Consider the following 13501-nt stretch of genomic DNA (forward strand, 5'->3'; position numbering starts at 1 on the left):
TTGTGACTCTTTTTCCTTTTTCATGATTTTTGTAATCTTACATTAATATTTATCTGGCGTAATAGTCACGTCTCTCAGTTTTTTGAATTTGCTTTTGCAGTGGAAGACTTTTCCTCAAGATTTACGTGTGTTGTTGGTTGGGTAGGACACTTTGTCTTTGACTTAGGGAGCATGGAGTAGTGTAGTCTCCATGTGATTTCTTTGGCTGTAAACAGTGTTAGTAAGTAGTGTCTAACTCCTTTTCAATGGCATGGGGGTGCAGATGTTAGTTCCTAGGGTGTTTTGCTGAGGATGGGGACATTAGGTGGGCCAGTCCTCAGGACCTGATTGATGGCAGCAGTGGGCCAAGTGTACTTGTCCTTGTACCCAAGAGCAGCCTATGCTAGTAACCAATGTTAGTGGGTTCAGGCAGGCTCATTCTTGGGCTTCCAGATGGCTTGCTCAGGTGCTGGCAGGAGCAGTGGGCTGGGTGGGTGGGTGAGTCTTCAGACCTATGAACAATGGGTGTGATGTGGGTGACCCTGGACTCTCAGTGGCTGTGCTGCTGTTGGCAGGAGTTGTGATGGGCTGGGCAGGCCAGTTCCCAGGTCTGCAGGTGGCATGAGTGGGCATCAGCCATGGTGGTAGGAACTGATTGGATGGTCGTCTTCAGACCCCTGGGAGGAGTGTTCAGGTACCAGTGGTAGTAGATTGCCAACCCCCTGGATGGCATTCTCAGGCACTGGGGTGGGAGTGGAGGCAGGTTGGGGGTGGGCCTGTCTTCAGGCCACCACATTGGTGTATATGGGCACTGGTTGTGGTTGACAGGAGCAAGGTGACTCCCAAGCCTCTGACAAGATGCTTGTGTGTGGAGGTGGCAGTGGCTGCACTGCAGCCCTGCTGCTGGGGGCAGAGGGTGGGAAAGCCTGTTCTCAGGTGCTTGTAAATGAACAGCGGCACTCCTGTGGTGAGGTAACTGCTAATAGCTGGCATTTCAGTCCTGGTGGCAGAGGGAGCTATGGTTCTGGATGTACGTGGAAGATGTCACTAGGGCTCTAGGGATGTGCGGATGCAGCGACTGCTGTTCTCTGGGATAGGATACAGTCTAGTGGGGGGGCGGGGCTCTCAAAACAGCACCTTGATGTAGCTTCTCAGGACTTGGGATGCGGCAACCCAACATGAGCTCCCTCTCTGGAATAATGCCATCTAATAGTCTCTAGGTAGCACTTGGTTAGTCACAGAGTCTGTGTGAGTTGAGGGACTCCCCTGTGGCTAGGACTGTGGGGGGAGTCTGCACTGGGAACATGGACCACTGGGGTCATTCACCTGTTCTTTACTAGCATTGGAAAACCTCCCAGCCATGCAGGCTGCCTTGCTTTCCTCTCCTTCCTTTCTTTAGGTGTTTCCTGTCACTTCTCTGTTGAATTCCAGTTCTCTCTTAGGTGATCTATTTGAGGTGTGATTTTTCTGTTCACTATCGTGGTTCTACTTTGTGGAGGACATGAGTACCAGATTCTTCTAGTCAGCCATCTTGAAGCCTGATCCATTGTTTTCTACTAATTGGTTTGCTTTCCTTGAGTAACCATAGCCTTGCTTCTTGCTAACTTTAGTTTTGTAAATAATCTATCATGTACCCATTAGGTGTTCTTTCTACAACTTCTGAAAGTAGCTCCTTCATACGATAAATTCCAGAGGAAGAATACAGGCAGTCCCAGGTTATGAACAAGATAGGTTCTGTAGGCTTCTTTTTAAGTAGGATCTGTGTGTAAGTTAGAACAGGTACATTTACCTATTACCTGTAATAGCCTGTTTCTAAGTGTGCGTTGTATGTAAGTCGGATGTTTATAACTTGAGGATTACCTGTAGACCCAGGCAGATCTCTGGGAGAGGCCTGGTGTAAGTCACTGGTCAGTGCTGTCTAAGAGGAAGGCAGTTAAGTAGTACATGGTCCAAAAGGGCTGCCTCTTACACTGTTTGGTAGTAGGAAGCCCTCCAGTCCCACACACTGTATTTGTCGTGAATTTCTGTAAGTTGTTAAAACCCTGAAAAGAGAAGATCTGAATACCTTACTTAGAATAGGTTTAGTAAACATATAATAGGCAAATGGCATGTATGGGAGGGAGGAAGAGTGAAGTTTGTAGAGGCAGGGATCTACAGATACACAGGCTTCTTTGTACTAAGTCTGGCATTAAAACATGAGCTCTGTCCCTGTTTTTAATAGAGATGGGGTCTTGCTCTTGCTCAGGCTGGTCCTGAACTCCTAAGAAGGTGGGGCACATTAATACTTAACGTATCACTGCAGGCTACCTGGAGTCAAAGTCATGGTACTTTGGAGGAAAATATTGTTAAGAGGGATTTTAAAGTCACAAAGACCTTGAAAGTCCTATCTGAGTTCCTATAGGTTGAAAGTACAAATGGGACTAGCTTAAGCACATTTTAGATTTTTCTTGCTTTGCCCTAAGTGAAGTTTTCCTTAAGATGTATGTATTCAAAAGTACAGACCCTCCATAGTTTTCCATCTACCTAAATTGACCACCCCCTTAAGTTGACCTAAGTCTCAGACTAGACATGTACCACATGTATGTTATCAGTATAGTAGGCTGAGGCCCTTACCTAGGGACTTATTATAGGTAGTCACTGTGGAGGACATGACTCCTAAGGTAGTCAGCTTACACTGTTACTTATCAAAAGGCAGGTAAATAACCAGATGGATACAGCTAAACTTTTTGACAGTAAAACTTTGGTTTCATCTGTAGTCAGTGCTGCTTAAAATGAACCGCTTCCAGTGGAGGTAGAAATAATAACGTGAATCTTAAGACAATTAGCAAGAAATAAGAACTCCCTAAGATTAGCACTTAAACTAGCTAATGAGTCAGACTCAAACATCTGGTATGTTCTTTTAGAACTAGATAAACTAAGTAGTTGATTGACAACTCTGTCTTTGCCAACTGCTAGGAACTGAACATCCACAGCAGTGCTCCAAGAACTGGGAATGGATTTGTGCATCTATTTCTTTTTGTTGTTGTTGTTGCAGTTTGGCCGGGGCTGGGTTTGAACCCGCCACCCTCGGCATATGGGGCCGGCGCCCTACTCACTGAGCCATAGGTGCCGCACGTGCATCTATTTCATATAGGGGCAGAGCCATGTGAATTGTTTATTGAGAATTGCATTTAATAAAGTCTGCATCATAAATTATAGAACAGAATTTTAAAAGTGAATGTCAAAAATTATACTTTTATTAGATAGAAATTAGGCAGTTTTTTTTTTTTTTAAGGAGAACAGATTCACTTAAAAGAGTGAACATAAAAATTGCTAGGGATGCCCCTAAAGTCATAGGCGTGCTGACACAGGAAAGTGGAAATTCTTAGGGCTCATTAGTAGGAAATGCATACAACTTAAACAGGGCACAGGTGCCACTGAAAGAACCCATTCCTTTACTTGATCATGACTAAACTACAGTCTGTTTATATACTTATCATGGCAGATGATTTAGTCTCAATTATCCTGTTACATAGTTTGAGGCTAGCAGAGCTCTTAAGTAAATTGAATAGTCCCTAGGTAGAGCAAGGGCAACCTATGCCCAGAATGCTAGCAGTTTATTCCAAGACTCAGAACTAAAGGCAGCATTGGCCGTTGACCATCAGAATTATAACCCAAATTTTGAGGGGAGGAAGATGCCTGTGAAATCCTGTCTAGAAAGTCATAAACAGGGACCCTTGCCTGGTTTACTTTTTGAAAGGTGGTGTAGCCAGATAGGTAATAAATATTTATAAACATAAGTTACCAGGGCATTGTTTTTTTCCTTCTGTTTAAAAGGATTAACTTTCAAGCATTAATACATACAAGAATGCTTCCCTAAATAGGTCTTATTCCATATGTAATATGCCAACTCTTCAGAGGTGCAGTGATACTTAATACAAAATATAGTTTTAAGTTGGCATGTTACATAAACTTTTATTTTTATCTTTTCTTTTAGCTTTATCTTCAAGCCAGGATGAAAGGAGACTGGGCAAGACTCTTACGCCCCACACTGCAATTTGGTCTTGTTGCTGCATCCATTTATGTGGGCCTTTCTCGAGTTTCTGATTACAAACACCACTGGAGCGATGTGTTGACTGGACTCATTCAAGGAGCACTGGTTGCAATATTAGTTGTAAGTATACAGAGTGGGACCCTGTTTGTTGATACTGCTAAACTTTTGGATAAATAATTAGAAAAAAATACCCAGTGAAAAAATTCCTAGTGCATAAAACTCACACATTATTAAGTCATATTTGGGTAGGCAGCAGGCAAAAACTAGGTTACTCTTTGCAAAAATTATAAAAATCTTAGTATTTTTATTGTCAAAAGCTCTTGCTATAAAGTTTCCTTTTTGGTATGAATTGAAAACACTAATTTACATGAAGTTACTAGCTCTTAAGTGTTAGCAAAATGAAACTGCTGCAGACATAAGAAAGCAACTCTCAATTTGGAATAATCTCCTTAAAAAAAAAAAAAATCCTGGGCAGCGCCTGTGGCTCAGTGAGTAGGGCGCCGGCCCCATATGCCGAGGGTGGCGGGTTCAAACCCGGCCCCAGCCAAACTGCAACAAAAAAATAGCCGGGCGTTGTGGCGGGCGCCTGTAGTCCCAGCTGCTTGGGAGGCTGAGGCAAGAGAATCGCGTAAGCCCAAGAGTTAGAGGTTGCTGTGAGCCGTGTGACGCCACGGCACTCTACCGAGGGCGGTACAGTGAGACTGTCTCTACAAAAAAAGAAAAATCCTATTAGCCACTAGTTTTCTGTATCCTTAATCTGTACCCCTCTAATGTACATACTTTTATTTATACTTACTTTATGTAGGAAGCTGATTACTGCAACTCTGTGTATGGTTTTTAATCTTGTGTAAATTATACCATTACATATCTTGCCCTAAATATAATCTGTTCTTTATAGGCTGTATATGTATCAGATTTCTTCAAAGAAAGACGTTCTCCTTTTAAAGAAAGGAAAGAGGAGGACTCCCATACAACTCTGCATGAAACACCAACAGCTGGGAATCACTATCGGAACAATCACCAGCCTTGAAGGGCTGCATGGTGCCCAGGTGAAGCTGGCCTGCTTTCTTGCTACCAGAAGGCAAGAGGAAGCCTTTCTTCCCAGTGTACAGGCCTTAAAGGACTGCTGCTGCTGCTATGCCTCTTGGATGCCCACTTTATCTGTGTGTATATAGTTACATTTAACGTAATGGTTATCTAATAGCTCTAAGTTCATTAAACAATTTCAAGCCTACCACCGAAACAGTGCCCCTCCTGTACATTTTTTAATTAAAAAAAATGTAATGCTTATGTATAGATGTGTATGTAATATGCTTTCATAGAATGATGTTTAATTGAAATACAATACACATTGAAATGTTGGAGGATAACTGCCTTGAGATGAGAGAAGCAAATCAACACTTGTAGCCAGTTGTAGTCAACTGTAATCACACAGGTGGTGAATAATTTAAGATACCACATTCCTTTAGCTGACACTTCATAAGTAGAGGCTGGCAGCAAACACAATATCTCTCTTGATTTTGGTGATTCCTAAGAGAAAAGAAGATAAAGTTTTATCCTTTTAAGACCACAAAACACCTACTTCTCTCTCCTGGGGTTGTAAAGTAAAGATAGCACAACAATCCTGATTAAATGGATTAAGGAGAGCAGGATGGAAAATAAAGAACTTTGTTGGACACCACACTTAGAAACCAGACTCCTGTTCTTCTGATTCTGAAGTACCCCAGGGGATAGGGATGGTGATGTCTAAAACTATTCAGAAAAACAAATTCTGGGAAGGACTAAACTGTTAAAAGAAGTTTATCCAAAAGCATGGAATTTCAGCCTACATCAATGTATTTCCAGTTACTATATGAAACTGTTTCTGGACTAAGGCAGTAAAGGTTTTATTTATGAGTTATTTAAAAAAATTTTCATATCTACACTTAAACCCCAACTGATTAAATAAACTTGCCTCTATCAACACTGTGGAAACCTAAGTCAGTTTTTGCCAACTTCTGAGGACACTAGTTGTTTGCAGAAATCACTGTCATCAACTGGCTTGGAGCAACAATGTTCTTGCCATTCTTTGATACTTTAACACATTGTCCTTTTTCTTGGTGAAGATTAGTTGTAAATGACAAAGCTACTCATGAGCATGCTTATGTCCCCTGCCCTCACTGCCTCATGATCTGGTCTCCCTACTTCCACCTTGCTACTATACAGGCTTGCTCTCAATGCAACAGCAGGAATTAACATTGTAAAGTCCAAGTTAGAGCACAAAAGTGTTGTGCTCCAACCCTGTAATCACTACACAGCAAAAAGCCTGGGCCCAAGAGCTACATGGCCATTTCCTTTCTTCCTCGCACCCACACTGCCCTACTCGCTCTGCTTCAGCCACACTGGCCTCTTGCTAATCACGCAAGCATATCAGGAACATATAAAGGCCCCAACTGCCACCTTCATCCAGACCGTCTTATCCATCCCCCCATTTGCTATTGTCTTTCCTGTTTTTTTTTTTCTGTATTGATAAATTTAATTATTGTTTACTATCTCCCTACATTAGAACGTAAACTCCACGAACACAAAGGCAGGGATTTCTTTTTGTTCACTACTATGTCCTCTGACACTTAAAACAATGCCTGTCACATAGTTTAAGTGCACCCAAATACATGTAAATGAGACATATATAAAGTATTCCCCCCTTCACAAATACCAAAGTTTCATAGAAACACTAGTAGAAGGCTCTCAGTGAGAACCCAGCATTTCAAAAAGTCTTCCTAGGTTGTAGTCAAGGGATCAAGTTTCACAAGATCTGCCTAAATTATTAGAAAAACCTTATGAAATAGATTCTGACCTTCTGCAAATTTATTTTCCAGCTCAGTGTTTCCAATGGCTTTTGCTGCTTGACACATTTGTCGAAGCAGTTCTTCTAGGCGCCTCATACAACGAATTATGCTGCCTGGACAAAAAAAAACAAATCACTTGTTAAATGGAAATAATCAGGAACAGCAGAATTTTTGTTATGAGGCAAGGCAGGAGAACATGGGATAATTAATAATACTCTCAGTAATCTCCCATGAAGTAAATCAGACAGCAAACTTGACTGGCTGCCTGCTAGGTGTTAGGAACACTAAGATCAAAGGTTTAATTCCCATCCTTGACTAACCGTAGACACATGGATTCATTAATAATGTGTAGATAATGGTTATTGCTGAGGTAGGGAGCACAGGAGAAAGAAACTTTGGGTGAAGGCCAGCATATGACTTTTAATCTGTGCTTGTAAGTAAGGATGAGGCACTCTGGCAGGCATCAAAAAGAGAAGACCATTGAAACAGTGCAGAAAAGCCCAATAAATGCCATCTATTCTAGGACCCTCGGTGTGGCCTACTCAGGCTCCACCCATACTATCCGGGAGAGAGAATGCAACAGATTTTTAAGCAGGAGAGTAACAATCACATCTGTCATTTTAAAGGCGCAATCACTCATTCTTCCTGACTTTCCACAGTGTGTCCTCGAGGAAGCACAATAAAGAAGCCTTTTCCTGTGGGTCTTAACTCTGAGAAAAGTGTCTCAATGCTAAGCTGTAAACATAGCTTTACTTTTGTCACACTTGTGCAAGGAAGGGCCTGAGATCTTTTCTCTAAATGCTACTACTACCTGCCTAAACAGAAAACTCTTTAGGACTTCAGTTTTTATTATCTGAAATGTATAAGGAATATCAGTTCTCAAAATGCAATCTGTAAGAACAATGAACTTATACTTTGGGGGTCTTTATAACTCTTTGCAATACTATAATAAATCATTAACATTCATCAAGTTCTTACATTCATTACTCAATGGTGAGGCTCCTCGTTACCTTTTTATGCCCTCCGTATTTTGGATGTTCCACTGTGCCCCAAGGGAGCAGCTGAGTGATTTAACTCATAAGGCAGAAAGGAATTTGAGCTTGGACAAGGGCAGAGTCCAAGCTGTTTATCTAATAACTCGGTCCAGCAGGACATGCCCATGCACATGCAGAGGACCTTCTCTTTCAGTGGGGCATCCAGGAACCCAAGGAATACTGCACTAACAGGCCAATAAGGACAAAATGTCTAGTTTCTGAACACACCTAGGGGCCACAGCAATGAGAACACAAATGCTATTTCAGGTAGCAGAAGGTTTATGAGATGAGACGGGTCAAAGAAGAGGATCGAACCAATAAAGAGGTCTCTCAAAAGAGAAATGCGGTGTCCCACCTAAAAGGAAACCGTCTCCTACTGTACAATATTCACTTATTTTAGCAGTAGTTCAAAAGAGTTGAGGAAGGAGGGACACGTGGGTTGTAGTCCAGACTCTGCTGCTAATTATAATTAGCTCTACGATCTGGGTCTTTATGCCAAATTATTTTACTTCCTTTTTCATTTTTAACGGTAATAAAAAATTTTAAAGGATTTGCTCTATTCATTCTGAATTTATCTCACTTGAGATAAGATATGCACAAATTCTTTGAAAAGGACAAAATCTCTGGAAGACTGTAAGGTCATTATAGATCCAAAATATTCAAATCTATAGCTTTTTTGTCCCTTCTCGACTCCTCCCATCAAAAAGTCCTCACAGTTGTTGGAGCAAACCCCCATCCCTCAATTATAGCGTGTTTCCACTATACATTTGTATAAAGTTATTTATTGAGCTCCTAGCAGAGGAAAGCTCATTAGATGAGCGTCAATAACAAAAAGCGATAGCCAGAACAGAGAAACAAATCCCATGAAATTCAACTATCAAACACCAAGGTAAAGAGTGATATCTCACCTCACACAGGTACATTGTAACCCTGAGAGCTTCAACATATTCTAGGAGAGTAACAGATGTTTATAGAGACATTCAGGCATCACAGAAAGGTGAAATTAAGTTTGAATATGTTTTGAAAAAAACCTTTGTGATGTCCAACATTTTCTAAGCACTTGTTTTATGGCAGGTCTGTACTCTGTATTTTATGTGAATTCTCTTATTTGGTCCTCACAAATCCATGAGACAAATACTGTTACTTCTATTTTACAAAGAGAAAAAGAAATTCAGAGAAGTTACATACATCATTTGACCAAGGTCAGAGCCAAGATTTGGGATCTGAATCCAGACAGTAAAATTCTCGAGCTCAAGAATTTAACCATATTACATTATAGAACCTCTTACAGAGGTTTTCGTTTTCTATAACATAATTTTCAACTTATAGTTACATTCAGTTTGTGCTTTTTCCCCCTGAGACAGAGTCTTACTATGTTGCCTTGGTGCCATAGCTCACAGCAACCTCAAACTCTTGGGCTCAGCCTCCTGAGTACCTGGGACCACCGGTGCCCACCACAATGCCTAGCTAGTTTTTCTTATTTTTAGTATTTATGGGGTCTGACTCTTGCTCAAGCTGGTCTCAGACTCCTGAGCTCAAGCAATTCACCAGCCTCAGTCTCCCAGAGTGCTAAGATTACAGGTCTGAGTCACCACACCCAGCCCAGTTTGTGTATTTCAAATAATACTGTAAATATTTTAATATGTTTTTGGTCTTACTCTAAATTCTTCACTTCAGTAGAAAACTTCATTACTAGGTAATTCCAAAGAATTTATATTAGCAGATTGCAAGAAGTAGGGATTTGTTAAAACATGACCAGTGGGTTCCAGTCAGATGAAGGGTCTGTTTTCTGAATTTGGCAATCAGTCATTTGTGACTTGTAATTACAGAGACAGGGTAAGACATTACTGTGGACTAAGAAGAAAATGGGAGGTCAGGGACTAAAGGTGGTCTATTCTTGACTTCCTAAGATCCTGGCTACAAAAAGAATAAGGGATTGAGGGTGACAAGAACAATAATGTAAGTGTTAATACAAAATGATGGCAGCAGCTAACATTTATTGAACGCCACATGCTAGGCACTCTACATGCATTCTGTTATCCTCACAATGAGGTAGGAGCGCTTATCCTCCTCAAAGAAACTGAGGCACAGCTGAGTAAAACCGGCCCAGGATCATTTCTCTAGTAGGTGAGCAGGATTTGAGCTCTTAATCATCATGTTGGTAGCTGGAGAAGGTGTGGATGAGAAAGTCAAGCATATTTAAATGCCAAAATGGTAGCAGTTAAGGATGTGATGGAAGAGTGAGGAGAGTGGCAGAAATTGTGGAGGAGACCCCAGGATTCAGAGTAACAGGAAGAAGGATGGTCCTTCCTCTGAAGAGTAAAGAATAAGGAAAAAGAATATAAGTACATGAGTTTCTAGGTAAAAAGAGAGGTCTCATGGATTCTCCCCTCCTTCTGAAGCAGGAGTGATGAGCAGGTGGGGTGGAGTTCTTGAGGACAGCAGTGAGGATCTAGAGTCACTTCTAAGAGAAGAGGCAGAGGAAGTCCAGAGGGAAGTCCTGGAGAGAGGACAAGAGTCTCTGGAGGTAGACAGAACTGGAATTGCATTTCAGGTACGCCATTTACCACCTGAGAGACTGTACTCAATAGAGTACTAATGAGCTGTGATAAAGACTAAATCGGCAACAAGTATAAAGTGCCTGAAACAGCTGGTGCTCAGTAATTATTTTCTACTACTCCTATTACTAGGAAGGTTTGCTATAATTCTGAGGATAGAGACAATGGTTCTTGGTGGCACTAATCCATACAAATTAATTATCCTGCAGTAGAACACTTCTGCAAAAATACTGGAATACAGAAAGATAATAGAACCAAGAATAATCTAAGCAGTTTCCTAATCTATCTCCATAGCCAGAAAAGGAGAAAATGGGCCCTGGGGAAAGGTTTGTTTTTTTTTTGAGACACAAGTCTATATCACCCTCCATAGAGTGCCATAGTGTCACAGCTCACAGCAACCTCAAACATTTGGGCTTAAGCAATTCTCTTGCCTCAGCCTCCCAAGTAGCTGGGGCTATAGGCGCCCACCACAATGCCTGGCTATTTTTTTTTTTTGGTTGTAGTTGTCACTGTTTGGCAGGCCTGGGCTGGGTTCGAACCCCCCAGCCTCGGTGTGGCTGGCGTCATAACCACTGTGCTACAGGTGCCGAGCCAGGGTAAGGTCCTTTCTAAGCAGAGTCACTGTGTCCTCTCCACAGCATGCCTCTGAGAGAATAAGGAAGTGACTATGTGATATCTACCTACAGGGTACTTCCTGTTATTGAGGCAACTCATTCTCATCTGAATAAACTATTTCACGTTTTTATAATCAACAGAACAAATAAAAAGTAAAGAGGCTTTTTGCTTCTTTTACTTGTGACTTTTAACAGGGAAAACAGTGATTTCACAGAAGACACTGTTTCCAAGTACGAGAGGACCGAGTCACTAGCCACTGGTCCATCACAAATGGACCATCCAGAACCAAATCATCAGGGCTGAAGCAGACTCACTAACACTTTGTACTAGGACTTGAATGTGGAGAGGACACAGCCACTCTGCTTAGAAAGGACCTATCCCCAGGGCCCATCAGACAGTTTTCCTTTTCTGGCTATGGACTTAAGACTAGGAAGTAGCTGAGATTGTTTTTGGTTCTGCCTTGTGCATCTCTATTCCTGTATTTTTTACATATGAAAAATGGAAGAGACGTTTAGTATCTTTCAAGTTCAGGTTAATGATTTTAGATTTAGAATTAGAAACCAAGTCTTCTGACCCCCCACTTGAAATGGTGGAGACAACTGCCTACACCAGCTATCCTTTAGAGCAGGCGTCCTCAAACTTTTTAAACAGGGGGCCAGTTCACTGTCCCTCAGACCATTGGCAGGCTGGACTATCGTTTAAAAAAAAAACAAAACTATGAACAAATTCCTATGCACACTGAACATATCTTATTTTGAAGTAAAAAACAAAATGGGAACAAATATAATTCACACCGCATCATGTGGCCCGCGTGCCGCAGTTTGAGAACGCCTACTTTAGAGCAATGGCTTCTCTTTCAACCTTGAGGCTAAGAGTTCATGGAAGAAGAATCCTGGACTTTTACAAGCTGAAACAGTGTAAAAGTTGAAAGGTTTTCTTTTTTTTGCTGTGACTTGCCTGAGTAAATTAACTACTTAATGAACAGACAAGGATTGGTGAAGGAGGAAGCTCAGTTAATGGCCTGAGAACAAAACTTAAAGGTCTTAATTACATCTAACAGAGTTACCCGAGGTGAGATTGGGAAAACCATGTGGCAAACACAACAGACCAGCTTCACAAACCAAGAGTAAAGAAAGGGTTACCACTCTATTTCCTGGGAACAGATGGCAGTTAGTCAGATGGCCAAAGCTGCTCTGAAACCAGAAGGCAGGATCCCCTCCCTCCACAGGTAAATTCATGGCTTCACAAATGGATAGCACCTTTATCTCTTCCCCCGGATTGGACAAGACTTGAGCGCAGCCATCATATGGGTAGCTGGGGAGCCTACAGTACCCTTCTGCTCCTCTAACTTCGTGTAAACCTTCTGATATCATTCATTCAAGTGCTAGAAGGAAGCTCTAGTGAGTCTGCTTCAGCCATGATGATCTGGTTCTGGATGGTCCATGTATGATTTTATTTTTTAGTATTATGATAATCATTTGGGACCCTCAGTGATAACCTTTAATATGTACAAACTTTAATCATCAGCCTATCACCTAGGTTTCTGCTGTACTACTTTTAAATAAATGAAAGCAACTCTCACTTATTTTTTATAAATAGGCCTTAGTTATAAAAATAAAATTCTATAAAAACAAAAAACAAAAATAAACTATTCTAATTAGATACTATTTTTTAAAAAAAAGCTGATAACCCAGATATATTACAGGGAGCCGAAACTCAACATTTCCAAAAAAAAAAACTCATTATCTTTCCTTCCAAATCTCCTCTATTAACTATGAAAAAGAGTTTATTCAGTTAGATAATAATAATCCCTACTTAATGGAGTTATTGTGAGAAATGAATGAAATAATGTATGTAAGGTGCTTACTAAGTTTCAACAATACAACACATCATTAAATGTTGGGTCTATTAGTTCTATTTTTTTTTTTCCAGCTGTTAGAACACAAGGCTCTAATATTGCCTTACAATGAAAGGAGAAATTCAGGTGCAGAAACTTCTGGGTGTCTAGAAAGAGGTAGGGGTTGGGACAGAGAAAGCAATTAATATCATATTACCTATGCAACCAGATACTCGATGTTATGCAAACAATTCTATTCAAAGGGAATTAAATTTGGTAGCAGCTTAAAATATAAATATATGGCCCTTTAACAAAAGAACAGAATAGATTCTCACAGGTCACTTAGGACTGAAATGAAATCCTTTACAAAGTCTTCTGCTATGTAGGGCACCAAAAAACCAGGCACTCACTCTCACCAACACTGCTCTGATTTCAAATGTGTACCAAGAGACAAATCTCGTATTTTAGTATTTCTATAAATTTAAGTAACTCATGCTAATAATTAAAATCTGCAAGGTATCAGAGATGAAATCATAAAAAGTAAATTATTAAGAAAAAGAATAAACTAAAGGCAAATAATCACACATCCAGGCCAGAGAGCACTGCTATAGCACACT

At 40.8% G+C, this 13501-nt stretch overlaps 2 protein-coding genes across 11 annotated transcripts in view; one reads left to right on the top strand and one right to left on the bottom strand.

Moving 5' to 3' along the window:
* PLPP1 (phospholipid phosphatase 1) overlaps positions 1 to 5934 on the top strand; it is a 115466-nt gene extending 109532 nt beyond the window's left edge. For 4 of the 8 annotated variants that reach the window (XM_053590558.1, XM_053590564.1, XM_053590565.1 and 1 more), the window contains exons 5-6: positions 3956 to 4132; positions 4911 to 5383. In XM_053590558.1, coding sequence (XP_053446533.1) covers positions 3956 to 4132; positions 4911 to 5042 — 309 coding nt within the window. In that variant the 3' untranslated portion in view covers positions 5043 to 5383. Of the gene's footprint in view, positions 1 to 3955; positions 4133 to 4910 lie in introns of all 8 variants that reach the window. The other 4 variants (XM_053590557.1, XM_053590551.1, XM_053590560.1 and 1 more) reach the window with 1 other exon arrangement.
* The window catches only part of MTREX (Mtr4 exosome RNA helicase), an 87737-nt gene continuing 79494 nt past the window's right edge, over positions 5259 to 13501 (bottom strand). For all 3 annotated transcript variants that reach the window (XM_053590540.1, XM_053590531.1, XM_053590521.1), the window contains 2 exons: positions 6849 to 6953; positions 5259 to 5542 (listed from right to left, as the gene is read on the bottom strand). In XM_053590540.1, coding sequence (XP_053446515.1) covers positions 5490 to 5542; positions 6849 to 6953 — 158 coding nt within the window. In that variant the 3' untranslated portion in view covers positions 5259 to 5489. The remainder of the gene's footprint in view (positions 5543 to 6848; positions 6954 to 13501) is intronic.

This window comes from Nycticebus coucang, chromosome 1, assembly GCF_027406575.1.
Source record: "Nycticebus coucang isolate mNycCou1 chromosome 1, mNycCou1.pri, whole genome shotgun sequence".
Lineage (NCBI taxonomy): Eukaryota > Metazoa > Chordata > Mammalia > Primates > Lorisidae > Nycticebus > Nycticebus coucang.